This window comes from Scyliorhinus canicula, chromosome 20 (assembly GCF_902713615.1).
Source record: "Scyliorhinus canicula chromosome 20, sScyCan1.1, whole genome shotgun sequence".
In the NCBI taxonomy this organism is placed as follows: Eukaryota; Metazoa; Chordata; class Chondrichthyes; order Carcharhiniformes; family Scyliorhinidae; genus Scyliorhinus; species Scyliorhinus canicula.
Window position 1 is genome coordinate 80,321,787 of NC_052165.1, and position 16,496 is coordinate 80,338,282.

The window sequence follows — 16,496 nt, forward strand, 5'->3', positions numbered from 1 at the left end:
GAGCAGATAGACTGAAGGGTTGTGGCTTTATTTAATACAATGAAAGATAATGTAAAGCCGGGCAAGAACTGCAAATGTTTCTCTGAGCAAAGGTCGGAAAATAAAAGATAGGGTGTGATGCTTGACCTTTTACTGAAACGTCCACCACTATGTAGCTCAAAAAAAACACTGCCGCACCTGAAGGACATTTGATTGTAGGTTATGGACAGTGAGGTGGATAAACATTCTGAAGCTTCTGCTTAATAACCTTTGGCATGCATTCAGATCTTGCAAATGATCTATGCAATTCAATCTGCTAGAGTCTGACACCAATTGTAATGCTCCTCATTCTAGGCTCCAATTAGATTAGCTAGTTGGAAGAGAATGCAATCGCTGTGATGTAGATTATAAGGAAATTAATAAATTCTAATCAGTTAATTACAATCAGGAATACTTGTGTTATTTTCAGCAATTCCACAGAATTGCAAATTGAATTGTACATTGAGGTCGCTGATGGAGCAACGCGTGATTGATATTGAAATCAATATTGATTTCAAAGGATAGAAAAATGTTTCAAAGTGTACAATCTTTATGGAACTTTAAGGATAATATTTAAATCATGCACTTTCTGATCATCTGGTCCTTCTATCTGAGTAGCATGCTGTGTAGAAATACCAGATGGCAGCAGTTAACCATTGCCTATCTCACTTTCAACAATATCGGAGTTAGGTTTGGTGATTTAGGAATTCAGACAATTAAAAAAAATATGAATTCAAAGTCCACTGGCTATAGTTATTGTTGACATGGGTAAATTCACCAAGCACTTTAGATTGTTAAGGACTCATTAACTACGTTGATGAAGGTATACTTTTCACTCCAGTGCATTGTGGTTGTAACTGGTTTGTTCATCACATCTGAGATATCAAGGCTTTTCCATGATTATCCCATTAAAATGTTCTGTTTATTCCTAACTCTACCCAGATTGGGTCCACCTCTTGCTACTATATTTACCATAAGGGCAGGCAACAATGATGATTTTTAATTATTCAGCATTTGAGTTATGGAAAGAGTCACAAAATTTGGCTACTTTCTCTTTTTTGGGGAAAAAAGTGAACTTCATCCAAATCCACTGCCAGTATCGTTGGTGTGCGAAAAGTCCCTCTCACCAATCACCCATGTACTCATTGTCTTTGCTGTCATTGTCTACCCAATGCTTCCAATTTGAAGTTCTCTCTGTCATTGTAATGCCCACCAATCCTACAGCTCTCCAAGAGCTCTGGCCTCTGTGCATCCCTGGACTCAGCCCACTATTGGCAGTCATGCTTTCAGCTCCTGCGTTGTACATTCTGGAATCCTCCCCCTGAAGCTTTCTGTATCTACACCTCCCTCCCTCCCTTCCTTACAGGCTCTTGTTTAAAGCCAATCTCTTTGCTATTGGGTGGATCCTCGCCGCAGGTAGTGGGGTTCCGTGTACCAAAGCTCTGGTTCCCCGACGGCGGAGGCAGCAGGCTGCATGTCCCGCACTGGCGGATGGATACAAGTAGGACATTGGCTGCTCAAGGCCTTTCAGCCAAGATTCATTGATTGATGCAGGTATTTTCTAACATGGCCCTGATGCAGTGAACCTCGTGGTCGGTCAAGCGGGTAATGTGTAAAGTAGGTGTCCCCCAAAGTTCATTAAGAGGGCCCCCCACAATGCAAATACTGCTCCCCCACCTCCATCAATGTCTCCTCACACCCCCCCCCCCCCCATAAAATCCCCTCCAAAGCCTCAAAGGGCTGTCTGAAGTAATAAAACTGTCAATCACTGGCGAATGCAATGTATTTCTGCATGAAATTGAGTGGAAGATTTGCATTTCAAAGGCTGCCAAGGGATTTCAAGGCCTCTGAGGTGTATTTGGCTTTGGAGGAAGTATCTGGCACTTGTAACAGCTGCTGCTGAACACTTCTGTCTGAGGCAGCTGATGTTAGGAAAGGGTAAGTGAAAATGCAGTGATATTTCAATCTACTGGACTGCTCTTCAGCTTTCAGACAAGCGTCTATGATATGGACGGTGGATCTGTTGGGGGACTGGGGTCTCTGTTGGGGGAGTTTGATTGAGGTCTCGATGGGGGAGGCTGGTGGGGGGGAAATTTGATGGGGGTGTCCGATCGGAAGGCTGGGGTATCTGATAGTGGTCTCTATTGGTGGGGTTTAACGGGGGGGCAGGGAGGGTCTGATTGGGCATGGAGGGGTCCGATCACCCTCATTCGTGCGTGTTGGTGACTCGTAATTTCCGTGGTGGGGTGGGGGAGAGGACACCCCTACTTGTCAGTTGGGGGGAGGGGGCGGGGGGTGGCAGTATTTGCGTTGGTGGGGGGAGGAGAGTTGGGAGGGAGGCTCAGCCACTGGACCTTGGTCCCCCATCACCTGCTCAAAATGGCAGCCCGACACCGATATAGAACATAGAACGATACAGCGCAGTACAGGCCCTTCGGCCCTCGATGTTGCACCGACATGGAAAAAAAACTAAAGGCCATCTAACCTACACTATGCCCTTATCATCCATATGCTTATCCAAATAATTTTTAAATGCCCTCAATGTTGGCGAGTTCACTACTGTTGCAGGTAGGGCATTCCACGGCCTCACCACTCTTTGCGTAAAAAACCCACCTCTGACCTCTGTCCTATATCTATTACCCCTCAATTTAAGGCTATGTCCCCTCGTGCTAGCCACCTCCATCCGCGGGAGAAGGCTCTCGCTGTCCACTCTATCTAACCCTCTGATCATTTTGTATGCCTCTATTAAGTCACCTCTTAACCTTCTGATATATCGAGAAAAACCTCACAAACCCCTCAATGCATAAATTTTCATGAGAAAGGGAATGAATCACGCCAGTGGAGCCCAGGATTGATTCTGCTCCGGCAGAAGCACCCCGTCTCCAGAATGGAGAATCTAACCTATTATCTCCTTTAGCTCTGTCCTCTCTGTGAAGTGCTTTGAGATGCTTTTCTGAGGCTCTGGGTCTCTGTGGACTTGTACTGCTGTTAACTCAATTTGAAGTTTTAAGGTTTGAAGATTGTGACGAGAATTCACAACCCATAATCTGACAATTTTTTCATAATGGTGAATGCCAGTGGATACGATGTAATAATTGGGGAACGAGAAGTAAAGAGAGATGTGGAATTTATTAACAAAGGAAGAATTAAATGGGCAATACTAATAGATTGAAAAATAGTGAGGTATAATTTTTGAAGAAGAGATTTAAGGCAATGGTAAGATAAATAGAGTTGATATGTTTTAAAACAGAATAATCTATCATGTTATGCCTAATTGCCTTTTGTTGTGTTAGATCATCATTGCTAATAGTACCACTTGTGCAACTAGCTGAATAGATCACCCTTAAATACAGCATTCTACAGCCTTATAGTTTCATTTCCCATCCATCTGCTAGCAACTGTTTCTGTTCTTCGAATAATAGCAGTATTGCTGTGTATGTATCATTCAATCCGTCTGTGCATTGCATTGCAAGGTTTTATCTATCACTTTACTTAGTTAAACTATTTATTATATTTCTATTTCTCTCTTCATTCTGAACATAATTTTCTCCTCCTTTTTGCTTCAGTTCCTTCACCTTACCCAGTATCTATATTCTACTCCACTAGCACCAAATTCAGTTTACATAATTAAAAAGAGAATTTGCATTTCCAAATGAATGCTACTTATGTTTTCATGTTCTGAAGTAATACTTATTTATCTCCAATTGTTGGCATGCAGACTATTCTTTCTGCACAAGCTCCATCTGTGACAAAAAGATCGACAGTTACCAAAAATGACTTCCTTCCATAAGCGCCATTCTGCTCGCCGTTTTCTTCAAGTCAGTTATCTTCATTCTGGGAGAGGAATTAGGGACAAAATTGAGGATAGAGAGCAGGTCACATTTCAAAATAAATGTGTACACTGCTGCTGTTACAAGTTTTACCTCGGACGTGGTTTTCTATTACTTTGACCATAACTGGTCATATATTTATCAGTATTTATACCTCTACCACTTCTCAGGCATTGCTGTGTCAGTGGCATTTAATAGTAATTATAGAATATAGAACATTACAGCGCAGTACGGGCCCTTCGGCCCTCGATGTTGCGCCGACCTGTGAAACCATCTGAAGCCTATCTGACCTACACTATTCCATTTTCATCCATATGTCTATCCAGTGACCACTTAAATGCCCTTAAATTTGGCGAGTCTACTACTGTTGCAGGCAGGGCGTTCCACACCCCTACTACTCTCCGAGTAAAGAAACTGCCTCTGACATCTGTCCTATATCTACCACCCCTCAATTTAAAGCTATGTCCCCTCGTGTTGGTCATCACCATCCGAGGAAAGAGACTCTCACTGTCCACCCTATCTAACCCTCTGACTATCTTATATGTCTCTATTAAGTCACCTCTTAGCCTTCTCCTCTCTAACGAAAACAACCTCAAGTCCCTGAGCCTTTCCTCATAAGACCTTCCCTCCATACCAGGCAACATCCTAGTAAATCTCCTCTGAACCCTTTCCAAAGCTTCCACATCCTTCCTATAATGTGGTGACGAGAACTGCACGCAGTACTCCAGGAGTGGCCGCACCAGAGTTATGTACAGCTGCAGCATGACCTTGTGGCTCCGAAACTCAATCCCCCTGCTGATAAAGGCTAGCACACCATATGCCTTCTTAACAGCCCTATTAACCTGGGTGGCAACTTTCAGGGATTTATGTACCTGGATGCCGAGATCTCTCTGTTCATCTACACTACCAAGAATCTTGCCATTAGCCCAGTACTCTGCATTCCTGTTACTCCTTCCAAAGTGAACCACCTCACTCTTTTCCGCATTAAACTCCATCTGCCACTTCTCAGCCCAGCTCTGCAGCTTATCTATGTCCCTCTGTAACCTATAACAACCTTCAGCGCTATCCACAACTCCACCGACCTTCATGTCATCTGCAAATTTACTAACCCATCCTTCTACACCCTCTTCCAGGTCATTTATAAAAATGACAAACAGCAGTGGCCCCAAAACAGATTCTTGCGGTACACCACTAGTAACTGAACTCCAGGGTGAACATTTGCCATCAACCACCACCCTCTGTCTTCTTTCAGCTAGCCAATTACTGATCCAAACCGCTAAATCACCTTCAATCCTATACTTCCTTATTTTCTGCAATAGCCTACCGTGGGGAACCTTATCTACTAACTGTGGGTGGAATTTTCCCATTTTTCCGCATTATGTGCAGCGGGTGGAAAAAAATGGGTTGGGAGCTGCTGACCCCTGAGAGCTGCACTCAGTTGTGTGCCTCCGCAGGTTCGGCTCGCCAACTGCAAGCGATGGGGGACCTGTCGTGATTTTACGGGCATGGCGACATAAATGGCCAATGCAAAGGACTGGGACGATCAGGTCTGATGATGTGATTTAAATCGATTCAAATAGGAGTCCCGACTTTCAAAGTTGGGATTCGCGTTGCATCATTGGTGAGGGGGTCGGGGACAATCGATTTTGGCGTAAAAGCCATTTTGGGACTTGCACAAGATTTTCCACCCCTGCTACCGCTCCCGTCCCCGAAATGGGGAGGCGGTGGCATAGTGGTGTTGTCACTGGACTAGTAACACCAGAGACCCAAAGTAATGCTCTAGGGACCGAGGCTTCAATCCTGCCACTATAGATGGTGACATTTGAATTCAATAAAAATCTGGAATTAAAAATCTAATGATGACCATGTCAGAAAAACCCAACTGGTTCACTAATGTCCTTTAGGGAAGGAAATCTGCTGTCCTTACCTGGTCTGGCCTATATGTGACTTCGGATCCACAGCAACGTGGTTGACTCTTATCTGCCCCTCAAGGGCAATTAGGAACGGGCAATAAATGCTGGCACAGCCTGCGACGCCCACGTCCCATTAGCCGATAAAAAGAAACGGGAGCAAAAACCCCCCTCCTATGTCTTGGCCATTACAGTTGCTACTTGCTGATAATGAACAGTACATTTGTGATTCACTATTTATTTTTTAAGTTGGTTATCTTTACCTTTGTTGGAGGTATAAATGGTATTTCAGCAGAAGCCTCCAGTTTGCAGAGAGCACTATTAGCATGGAGTATTCTTTTTTAAACTTCTCATTGGTTAGGACCCCCCTGCAAACAATGACTCAATCCCAAGGACTGCCTCTAAATATTCATGACTTTCTGAGCACCTCGTATCTTCCAAAAAAAACATGTCAACTACCAAAAACAAAATGGCTATCATTTCCTCCAAACATTTGTATTTGTGTGCTTATACGGTAACTCAGCACATGCAGAAAAATCTAGAATGCACAATTTTGAATGCCACTTAGCATGCCTGAATCCACATAGACAGAAATCTGATCATCTTGTGAAAATCCTTGACTTCTCGTTTGCTGTAATAAACATCTGGTATTTTGCCAGTGTAATGGATGAACAAATCCTTTCAGACTACCCGAATTATTCAGTAAGAAAATTGTTGGCAGGTTAATGTGATGAAGGGCATAAATGCAGCTTTAAATTCTGGTCACTTTTCTTTCCACAGTGCGCTCAAGGCATTTATTATTTTATGAAGAGCACCCTGGCTTTGAGGACGAGTTCAGTTCTGTGATGTCAACAGATGCCTGGGAAAAATTAACAGAATCTGTTCGAGAGAGAGCACGACTGGCACCATTCCTCACAGCCAGGGGTTCAGCACAGAAGCAGCAAGCACAGGAAGCAGTCACACACATGGAGGAGCCAGCAGAGGAATACATAATAGCAAATGAAACAAGTACAGAGAATTCAGTCCTGATAGAGCTCCAGTCACAACGGTATGGCTCATGTTCCTGACTTTATATTTTTTTAAATCACCCAATTCATTTAAATATGGTAAACATTTTTGGGGGTCAGGGGGAGGAGAAATCAGTCATGTGTAGATTTTGTTTTCAAATGAAAGGTTTACTGTGCAAGGACAATGAAACCTGAATGTGTAGACCTGACAGCTACAGAAATAGCAAAAATCGTCAGACCTACATTATGCAATCTGTTGTTTTTTAATATTGCGGTAATTAAATGCCCTTCTGCTCCCCCCAGTAGGGGGTATCACACCACTGGAAGCATGGGATGAAGGTGCAGGATGGGAAATAAAAATCTGTTTATTTAGCCATTTAACCCCTTTTTTAAACACATCTAATGCACATTCTTCAATGGGCTTTCTTTTTGAATTACAATTGCTCGTGGCGCTGAGGACCCGGGTTCGATCCCGGCCCCGGGTCACTGTCCATGTGGGGTTTGCAAATTCTTCCATGTCTGCGTGGGTCTCACCCCCACAACCCAAAGATGTGCAGGGTAGGTGGATTGGCCACGCTAAATTGCCCCTTAATTGGAATTTGTTTTTCGAAAAGCAGTACAGTGACTATCATCATCTCGGCAAGCATGTAGCCATTTTGTACACAGCAAGATCCAAGATATTGCCACATGGTGAGTGGCAGGTTAGTTTTTATTTTTTTGCTGGTGCAAGTCAAGAGAAGAATGCCATCCAGGATATTGGGAAGTTCCCTGCTCTTCATAGAGTTAACGAACAGTGTAACCTTTCATTTGAAGGATGGCACTTCTGAAATGAAAAATTCAGTCCTGCAGCGTCAGCTTGGATTATGTGTTTTAAGTCCTACAAAGGGATTCAAACTCACAACTTTCATTTCCCACTCGGTGGTAGTGGTGCTCACGGAACCAAGCTGATATTTCTAGTAGCGTCTCCTGTCAGGAGACAGTAGGTGTGAATAGGTTTCCAAAAGCTGAAGCCTTGAATAAAATCAAATTACTGCGGATGCTGGAATCTGAAGCAAACCAGAAAATACCAGTCTATCTCAGCAGGCCTGTGGGGAGAGAGTCTGCAATACCAGTTGTGATACTCTCAGCATTTTCTTGAATTGTGTTGTATATACTGCCAACCTGATTTAAGACATTTTTTCCCCTCTTTTCTAATGTACAAACTATTTGCACTTTCTTCCCACTTATCTAGAGAGAGCTCAGTCTGTACCTCAGAATTTGTGTCCATACAAGCTCCCTGACTTGTGGCAGTTCAGTCCATGTATAAACAGGCCCAGTTCGAGTTATAGATGATGAGGGTACTACCAATGCCTGTCAGAGTTGTTTTTCCAGGGTAGTGATTGCAAATTCCAATGTTTCTGAACCCTTTCACCCTGTACATCTGTTGCCCAAGTAAAGTTCCATATTTCCATTGATCCATAGAATCCTTATAGTGTAGAAGGAGGCCATTCGGCCCATTGAGTCTGCACTGGCTCTTCAAAAGAGACATAGACCCATTCCTCCGCCCTATCTCCATAACCCACCTAACCGACACACCTATGGACAGTAAGGGCCAATTTAGCATCGCCAATCCACCACGGTAGCACAGTGGTTAGCACTGTCCTTTCACAGCGCCAGGGACCCGGGTTCGAATCTCTGCTTGGGTCACTGTCTGTGCGGCGTCTGCATATTCTCCCCATGTCTGCGTGGGTTTCTTCCAGGTGCTCCGGTTTCCTCCTACAGTCCAAAGATGTGCAGGTTAGGTGGATTGGTCATGCTAGATTGCTCTGTAGTGTCCAAAAAGTTAGGTGGGGTCGCTGGCTTACGGGGATAGGGTGGAGGTGTGGGCTTAGGTAGGGTGCTCTTTCAGGGGCTAGTGTAGACTCAATGGTCTCTTTCTGCACTGTAAATTCTATGAAACCTAGCCTGCACATCTTTGGACAATGGGGAAAAATCCCGAGCACCCGGCAGAAACCCATGCAGGAATGCAGTTCTATTTTCTGCCCTATTTATTCATTGATCACATGGTAAATGTTTTTTTCCCCAGATAGTCTTTGTGTATTTTTTTTACTTGGATATTTACAGGTTAATTTGTACCTTTGCACCTTGTTTTGTCTTCAGGAGCCTTCCAACTGTAGGGATAAATGGAACCACCATTGATATTGACAGAAGAGTCAACACAACATCATAAAGAATCATAAGGTGGTATTTATCCTGATGTACAATGAAAGCAGTCCCTTTCTCTAATGCCCCACTCTCGTCTGGGCATCAATAGCCACCATGGAGAAGGAGATCAGATAATTTTGCGTTATTCCTTGTACTTCTTTATCACAAACATACTTACTGACTATTAATTTATATAAATTAATAACTATATATGTATTGGGAACTTGAGTTATAAAACACAAGTCTTCATCCCTGCATTAGAACATAGAACTGTACAGCACAGAACAGGCCCTTCGGCCCTCGATGTTGTGCCGAGCAACGATCACCCTACTTAACCCACGTAACCGGTATACCCGTAACCCAACAATCCCCCCCATTAACCTTACACTACGGGAAATTTAGCACGGCCAATCCACCTAACCCGCACATCTTTGGATTGCTCTTTTAAACTGTCCGGCTGACTGTATCTATCCATTTATTTCCAGTGTGTCCCGGGGATGAATCTCAGTCTGGGCTAAGGTTCCAAATTGTTTCTGAACCAGCAGAAAATATAAATCTGAATTTGATGGAGCTGATAGAAGTACACTGTCGATTCGTCCTCCTATGAGGGTAGCACGGTAGCACAGTGGTTAGCACAGTTGCTTCACGGCTCCAGGGTCCCAAGTTCGATTCCCGGCTTGGGTCAGTGTGTGGAGTCTGCACGTTCTACCGTGCCTGCGTGGGTTTCCTCCGGATGCACCGGTTTCCTCCCACAGTCCAAAGATGTGATTAGGTGGATTGACCATGCTAAATTGCCCTTGATGTCCAAAAAAGTTAGATGGGGTTACTGGGTTGCGGGGATAGGGTGGAGGTGTGGGCTTAGATAGGGTGCTCTTTCCAAGGGTCGGTGCAAACTCGATGGGCCAAATCGCCTCCTTCTGCATTGTAAATTCTATTATTCTACTCATTCTTCAAAATTGCTATTATCCCAACTGAGCAGAATCGCTTCGATCATTGGCCCTTTAACAGATTCAGAACCATGGATGTTAGTTCACCCGCATTTTGCCTTATTTCATAACCTCAGTTGCCTTTTCTCCTATATTGAGTAGCAGGGGCAGCCTGCTGTCTTCCACAGCTGACAGTTTTGAAGACCTTTACAATTTTGTTACTATGTAGTTTTAGTCTCTTAGTTGGTCAAAGTAAATAATTTTTAACCAAGTTTATGGCATTTGTATTTTAGTAAAGATTTCAAAACAATCCTGCACTGCATTCAAATGATGTAATTTCTGATGTAGCCTTCGCTGACAGATCCAATGTAAATGTTTACTGTGGCTTTAATGTTTATGTGCCTCCCTGGTCCTTCAAGGCTCAGTGATGCTTCTACTGGACAAAAATTTAAGCGATAGCCCAGCAAAGCAGAGGTAGTTCACTGCCACCCATAAATAACCTTTTATGAAAGGGTCAGTGTTCTTCAGTGGCTTTTCCATAGAATGACCACAATGCCCATTACTGTTTGTATCATTGATGTGGCAAAGGGCCAGCACAGATTCAATGGGCGGGATTCTGCCATAATCGGCGGGGTGGGCAACTCCGACAGGGAGGAGTGGCGTGAACCACTCCGGCGTCGGGCCGCTTCAAGGGCGAGGCCCGCCCCGGAGTAGTTTGAGCCACGCCGGCCGGCAGGGAAGGAACTTGGCGCCACGCCAACCGGCGCCGAAGGGCCTCCGCCAGCCGGCGCATGCGCGGGACCGCCAGCGTGTGCTGGCGTCATCCTGGCGCATGCGCGGGAGGGTTCGTCTCCGCATCGGCCATCGTGGAGGACCACAGCGGCCAATGCGGAGGAATAGAGTGCCCCCACGTCACAGGCCCGCCCGCGGATCGGAGGGCCCCGATCGCGAGCCAGGCCACCGTGGGGGCACCTCCCGGGGCCAGATTCCCCTGAGAACCTTGGAGGCCGCCCACGGAGCTGAGTCGCGCCGGCGGGACCCTCGTTAAACAGATAGGACTTCGGCCCATCACGGCCCGGAGAATTTGGGCAGCCCCGGGGCCCATTGAGTCGCGCCGGAACCCGCCATTCTCCGAGGCGGGCAGCTCGATTCATGCCGGGGTGATTTTTGGGGGGCCGGAGAATTCGGAGGATGGCGGTGGCGGGATTCACACCGACTCCCAGCGATTCTCCGACCCGGCAGGGGTCGGAGAATCCCGCCCAATGAGTTAAATGAGCGATGGGCTGGATTCTCTGCCCCGCCGCATCACATTTCTGTTTCAGCATGCCGACGGGATGCTCAGTTACACCGGCTGGTCAATGGGGTTTCCCATTGTGAGGCCCCCCATGCCGTCGGGAAACCCTTGGGCTGCCGACAAAACGGAGCATCCTGCCGGTGGAGAATCCAGCCCAAAGTTCTTTGGCTCCATCCTGCCATTAGATGGCACTAGTGTTTACACACATTTTGAGCAACATCAATTTTCGGTTTCCTCACGTCTACAACACTACAGAAATAAATCCTAAAATCTGCTAGCTCATAATTACTGAATCCAAAGTAGCATTAATTATTATCTGTTCTTTATGTTGTGTAAGTTATTGTTGAAGGGGTGATTCCAGATGTTTTAAAACCATCAGCCATTTTATTAACAAAATGGAGGCAAGAGATTGAGAAACATAATTTGGTGCAGAGGCTTCAAGACTTCGACCTAAAGAGATGTGGGCCAGGAAAACGGGGTCAGTCCCTGTCGGCAGAATTTAATCTGACGGCATGGGAGCATGCTGGGAGGTGATGAGGAGGCTGTAGAGTCGTGACGGAAGTCAGGTGGCCAGTGGCGGAGGCCCTAAAACCAGAAACGAACCACTCTTCTAGTCCGCCCACTCCCATGCATACGTAGAGACAAAAATGGCTAGAGGACAATGCTCGGATCATTTTACCCTGGCACTCGTCAATCTGGAAAAGATTTTTTAATTTTTATTTATTTATTCCTTCATGGGATGTGGGCATTGCTGACAAAGGCCAGCATTTTTTACCAATCCCAAATTGCTTTTGAACTGAGTGGCTTGCTCGGCCATTTCTGAGGGCATTTAAGAGTCAACCAGACCAGGTAAGGACAACAGATATTAGTATTAGCCAGTTAGGTTGACAGGGACGCATTGAAGCCGTTGCCAGGAGGATGCAAGGCAGGTCCAATAGGATTTATTTTTGCTGGCACAGGCACCCAATCTGGAAACAATCACAAGGGGGATGAGCCTACATCAATGACATTTGGACACACCTAGCCTCTCGAATTGGCTAATTTTGCCATCATTCATTACTGTTCATCACTCATCGGTTGGTGAGTGCGCATGAAATAAACAGGCCTTCCCTCAGCTGGGTCTGCATGGCATTGCAAACATGTATGGCAGAGGCCGAAGAAGCGGGCCTTTGGAATACCGGACGGAAGGTTCTCCAGTACCAGAATGGGCTGCGATGCAGCAAGGTCCGGACTGTCTGGTTCAAACCCAATGCCTGGCCTCCCTCATTGGCTGAAAGTACTCTGTGACATCCAGTGGTCCTGGCGAGGTCATAGTCATAGATGTTTACAGCATGGAAACAGGCCTTTCGGTCCAGCTTGTCCATGCCCCCCCCCGTTTCTATCACTAAGCTAGTCCCACTTGCCCACATTTGGCCCATATCCCTCTATACCCACCCTGCCCATGTAACTGTCCGTTTGTTTTTTAAAGGAAAAAATTGTACTCGCCTCTACCACTGCCTCTGGCAGCTCATTCCAGATGCTCACCACCCTCTGTGTGAAAAAATTTCCCCTCTGGTCTCTTTTTTTGTAATCTTTCCTCTCTCACCTTAAACCTATGCCCTCTATGCCTTTGGGAAAAGATGTTGACTGTCTACCTTATCCATGCTCTTCATTATTTTATAGACCTCTATAAGATCACCCCCAAGCCTTCTACGCTCCAGGAAAAAAGTCCCAGCCATCCAGCCTCTCCTTATAACTCAGACCATCAGGTCCTGGTAGCATCCTTGTAAATGTCTTCTGCACTCTTTCTAGTTTAACAATATCCTTCCTATAATAGGGTGACCAGAACTGAACACAGTATCCCATGTGTGGTCTTACCAATGTCTTGTACAACTTCAACAAGACGTCCCGACTCCTGTACTCAATATTCTGACCCAGTAAAAGCTGGCAGCCTCGTCATGAGACAGGGGTGGGGGAATGTCTCATGATTGACAACGTCCTGTGCCCCATATAGGCCCATTCCTAGAAAGGGCTGCCCCTGCAGAAACACCTCGGACGAGATTCTCCGCCGGCAGGATTCTCCATTTTGCCAGGGGTTTCCCTACAGCGTGGGGCTGCCCCACAATGGGAAACCCCATTGACCGGCCGGAGTAACGGAGAATCTCGCCGGCCGGTGGAGGCTGAAAAGTGACGTGGCGGGGTGGAGAATCCCGCCCCTCTTCCCCCTCCTTAGTTAATCCTGATGACTATAGAATCACATCCGGGCTCCCAGAAACGCCTAAAGTCGGATTAGCCCCACTTTCCAGCTTGGGGCCATCGCCAAAACCTTTTAATTCAGCCCTATGATTCTTGAGTGGAAATGAACTGAGTGCAGAAGAGAGAGCATGAAAGGGAGCATTTTCAGTTATTCAGTATCTGCATTGGGGTCCAGTTGATGTCATAAGTTCAACAAAAATTCCAGAGACATCGCGGGCTGGTTTCTCCGTCCTGCCGCACCAGTTTTCTAGTGTGGCCCACCCCCGACAATGGTGGGATTCTCCGTCTCGCCAGCCGGCCAATGCAGTTTCCCATTGTGGGTAGCCACACGCTGTCGGGAAATCCCCGGTTGTGGGCGCGCTGCCGGAGAATCCCGACAGCAGAGAATCCGCCCCACGTTTTACTTTTCTAGTCTAATTTACTGATCTATTCGATATCTCCCATAGATGAATAGCTAATAAGCCTGCTACAAATATAGAAAACATTTGACCTGATGAAAGCCATCGCCATAGTAACAGTCTGAGACACACGGGAAATCCACGTGGTTAGATTTAATGATACATAAACAGAAAATGCTAGAAATACCCTGTGGGCCTGGCAACATCTGTGGTGAGAACACTAGGGATAACATTCCCAAAGCAGGGTCACTGAAATCTTGGGCCCAATTTTTAATTGTTTTGAGTGAGTTAAAATCAGGTCCATTGCCTCTGTCTCTTTCACAGATGCTACCAGACCTGCGTTTTTGATTATCTTTCAGATTCCCCGCACTGTTGCAGTTAGAATTTCTCTTTGCCTGATATGGAGTGAGAGTCCCCTCTCCAGTAGGACATGCTGCAACCAACTAAGAATCAAAGGCTCAGGAATCACCAAATATTTTCCAGGATGCTGCAAGAGTGACAATTTATAAAATCATGTAGTTTATCAGCACAGAAGATTGGTCACCTTTGCGGTGTTTATGTGTGTGTGTGTCTATCTAAAGCCATGCTATCCATATTGGGATTGGATTGCAGGATTAGGTGGAATCAAGTATGAAAGATCTCCGTTCCCTGTCAACACTCTACTCCTCCAGATTCCATTAGTGAGCTAGGCTGACTAGTTAATCATCAGCAGCACCCTGAAGAATTGCAGGCCTACTTAGCCCATCTGCTGGATTATCAAATTTGCCGCAGGAGGTTGACTTAGTGTTGATCTCCCATTAGCAGACTTGGGCTCATCTTGATTCCAAAGAGGTGCTGCTTGCATTTTAATAATCATGCATCAATATTGGATGGAATTTCAGTAAGTGGGCTCTGTACTTCATACCCATTTATCTGACCAGAAAGGTCAAAAAGAAATCTTGGCCCGCTTATCAAGAGCCTCAATTTTTGATGCTTGCAAAAGACCACGCTTAATAACTCCCATGTTTTACAGCCAGCTTCAGGAGGCTGTTGTGAGAAAAGTGATAAATGAATACTGCCACAAGGCACCTCACTTTCCCTGACAACATATCAGAAAAAAGAAGCTCATAATTCTGTTTCGAACTCCAGTTCTTTTTTCCTGTTTTATTAATACTGTTGCTCTGAAATTTTCTCTTCTGGTCCTCACAAGCTGCAAACTCATCATCCGACGAGCTCTTTCCCCCTACCTTTACCGACTTTCCCTACCCTATAGCCTTACTCTGTAGAATTCATTACTGCTGGACCCTAACTCACTCTTTCCCGAAGTCTCTCATCCGTGGAACTCCTTCCCTCTTTTTTTTTTTCTCCCTATAATCTGGATGCTTTTAAGATACCCAATCCCTAGTTGACTTCCTCTCCTGGTGCACCTTAAGTGTTGTCATTCACAGTAGGTAGCTATGTGAGATAGAAACAATTAATCCTCGTAAAATGGTTTTGAATCAGATGCAGGTCTATCAGTCAGTGACCGTTTCCATAACAGTTAGTTGGTCCTTGACCTCCGTTATCAAATTACAAGAAGTTAGTCCAGAAAGCCCACCTGCTAAAACTATTTGAAATGATTGAGGTTACATGCGTTCACAGTAATATTTTAAAATTGTACTTGCTTTGAATGTATGAGGGAAATCAAGGGAATGAATGCTCATTCAGCCATAAGGGGCTGGATTCTCCGCCCCCCGATGCCGAAATTCCGGCCAGTCCGGAGCACGTGAGCGGGCGATGCGGGGCACTACTTTGCCAGGTCCACGGGCTGAGTCCGCCATGTAGCACGGCCCCTGAAGGGGAAGTGCTGGGGGCCGTATCAGCAGCTAGTGCTGCGAGCTCTCTGATGGCTCCCTGCTAGCCCCCAGCAAAACGGTGAATCTGTGGCCTTTTGACGCCAGTTTTCCTGGCATAACAGACCACAGTTTTCATGACGGCATGGGGACTTAGTCTCCAAAACGGGGGATCCAGCCCATGGTCAGGAGGGATTGAAGCCATGGTATATTGCAATATTTTTTTTAAATTGGAAGTTTTTGACATTGTGCAATTTATACTTGAATTGTAAGCAACTGGTAGTAAAATGTATTTAGTACACACAAGTGTGGTTCTTTGCAAAGTAGTTTTTAAAATCAATCCGAAATACTATAGTGACATGTTAAGTCCAAGGAAGATAATGGGCCCTTCAGTCAGGCTTCTAAGGAAGGTGGAGTTCAAGAGAATATTAAGAACATAACGTAGAAATAGGAATGGGCAAAAACCACACGGCTTGCTCAGTCAATCAGCATGATGGTGGCTGATCTCTTGGCTCAACTCCACTAGCCCCATATCCCTTAACCAAAGATCTGTCTGTCCCTGCTTTAAACATGTTCAACGGTGGAACATCCACAGCCCTCTGGAGTAGAGCATTCCAAAAATTCACAAACTCTTTTGAGTAAATTGTAAATCTATTGTCGTGGCCGGCCCGCCATTCCGCCTTGTTGCGCGGGGGTGCTGCCACACGTATCCGCGGAATTGTGGCCCAAGGTGTAGGGCCCCAAATCGGCAGCCAGTGCTGGGAGGACCTACCCCGGAGCCCTGCTAGCCCTCTTCAAAATGGCAAATCACTCTGGACTTTCTCCAGGAAAGTTCATTCTGATTCGCCCCATTATCAGAGAATTCCACCCCAGACATCTAATG

The 16,496-nt window shown here is 45.7% G+C and overlaps 1 protein-coding gene across 1 annotated transcript in view; it reads left to right on the forward strand.

The window, feature by feature from the left end:
• creb3l2 (cAMP responsive element binding protein 3-like 2) overlaps nucleotides 1-9,198 on the forward strand; it is a 112,683-nt gene extending 103,485 nt beyond the window's left edge. The window contains exons 11-12 of the mRNA XM_038780851.1: nucleotides 6,539-6,806; nucleotides 8,905-9,198. Coding sequence (XP_038636779.1) covers nucleotides 6,539-6,806; nucleotides 8,905-8,974 — 338 coding nt within the window. The 3' untranslated portion in view covers nucleotides 8,975-9,198. The remainder of the gene's footprint in view (nucleotides 1-6,538; nucleotides 6,807-8,904) is intronic.
• Nucleotides 9,199-16,496: the final 7,298 nt, after the last annotated feature.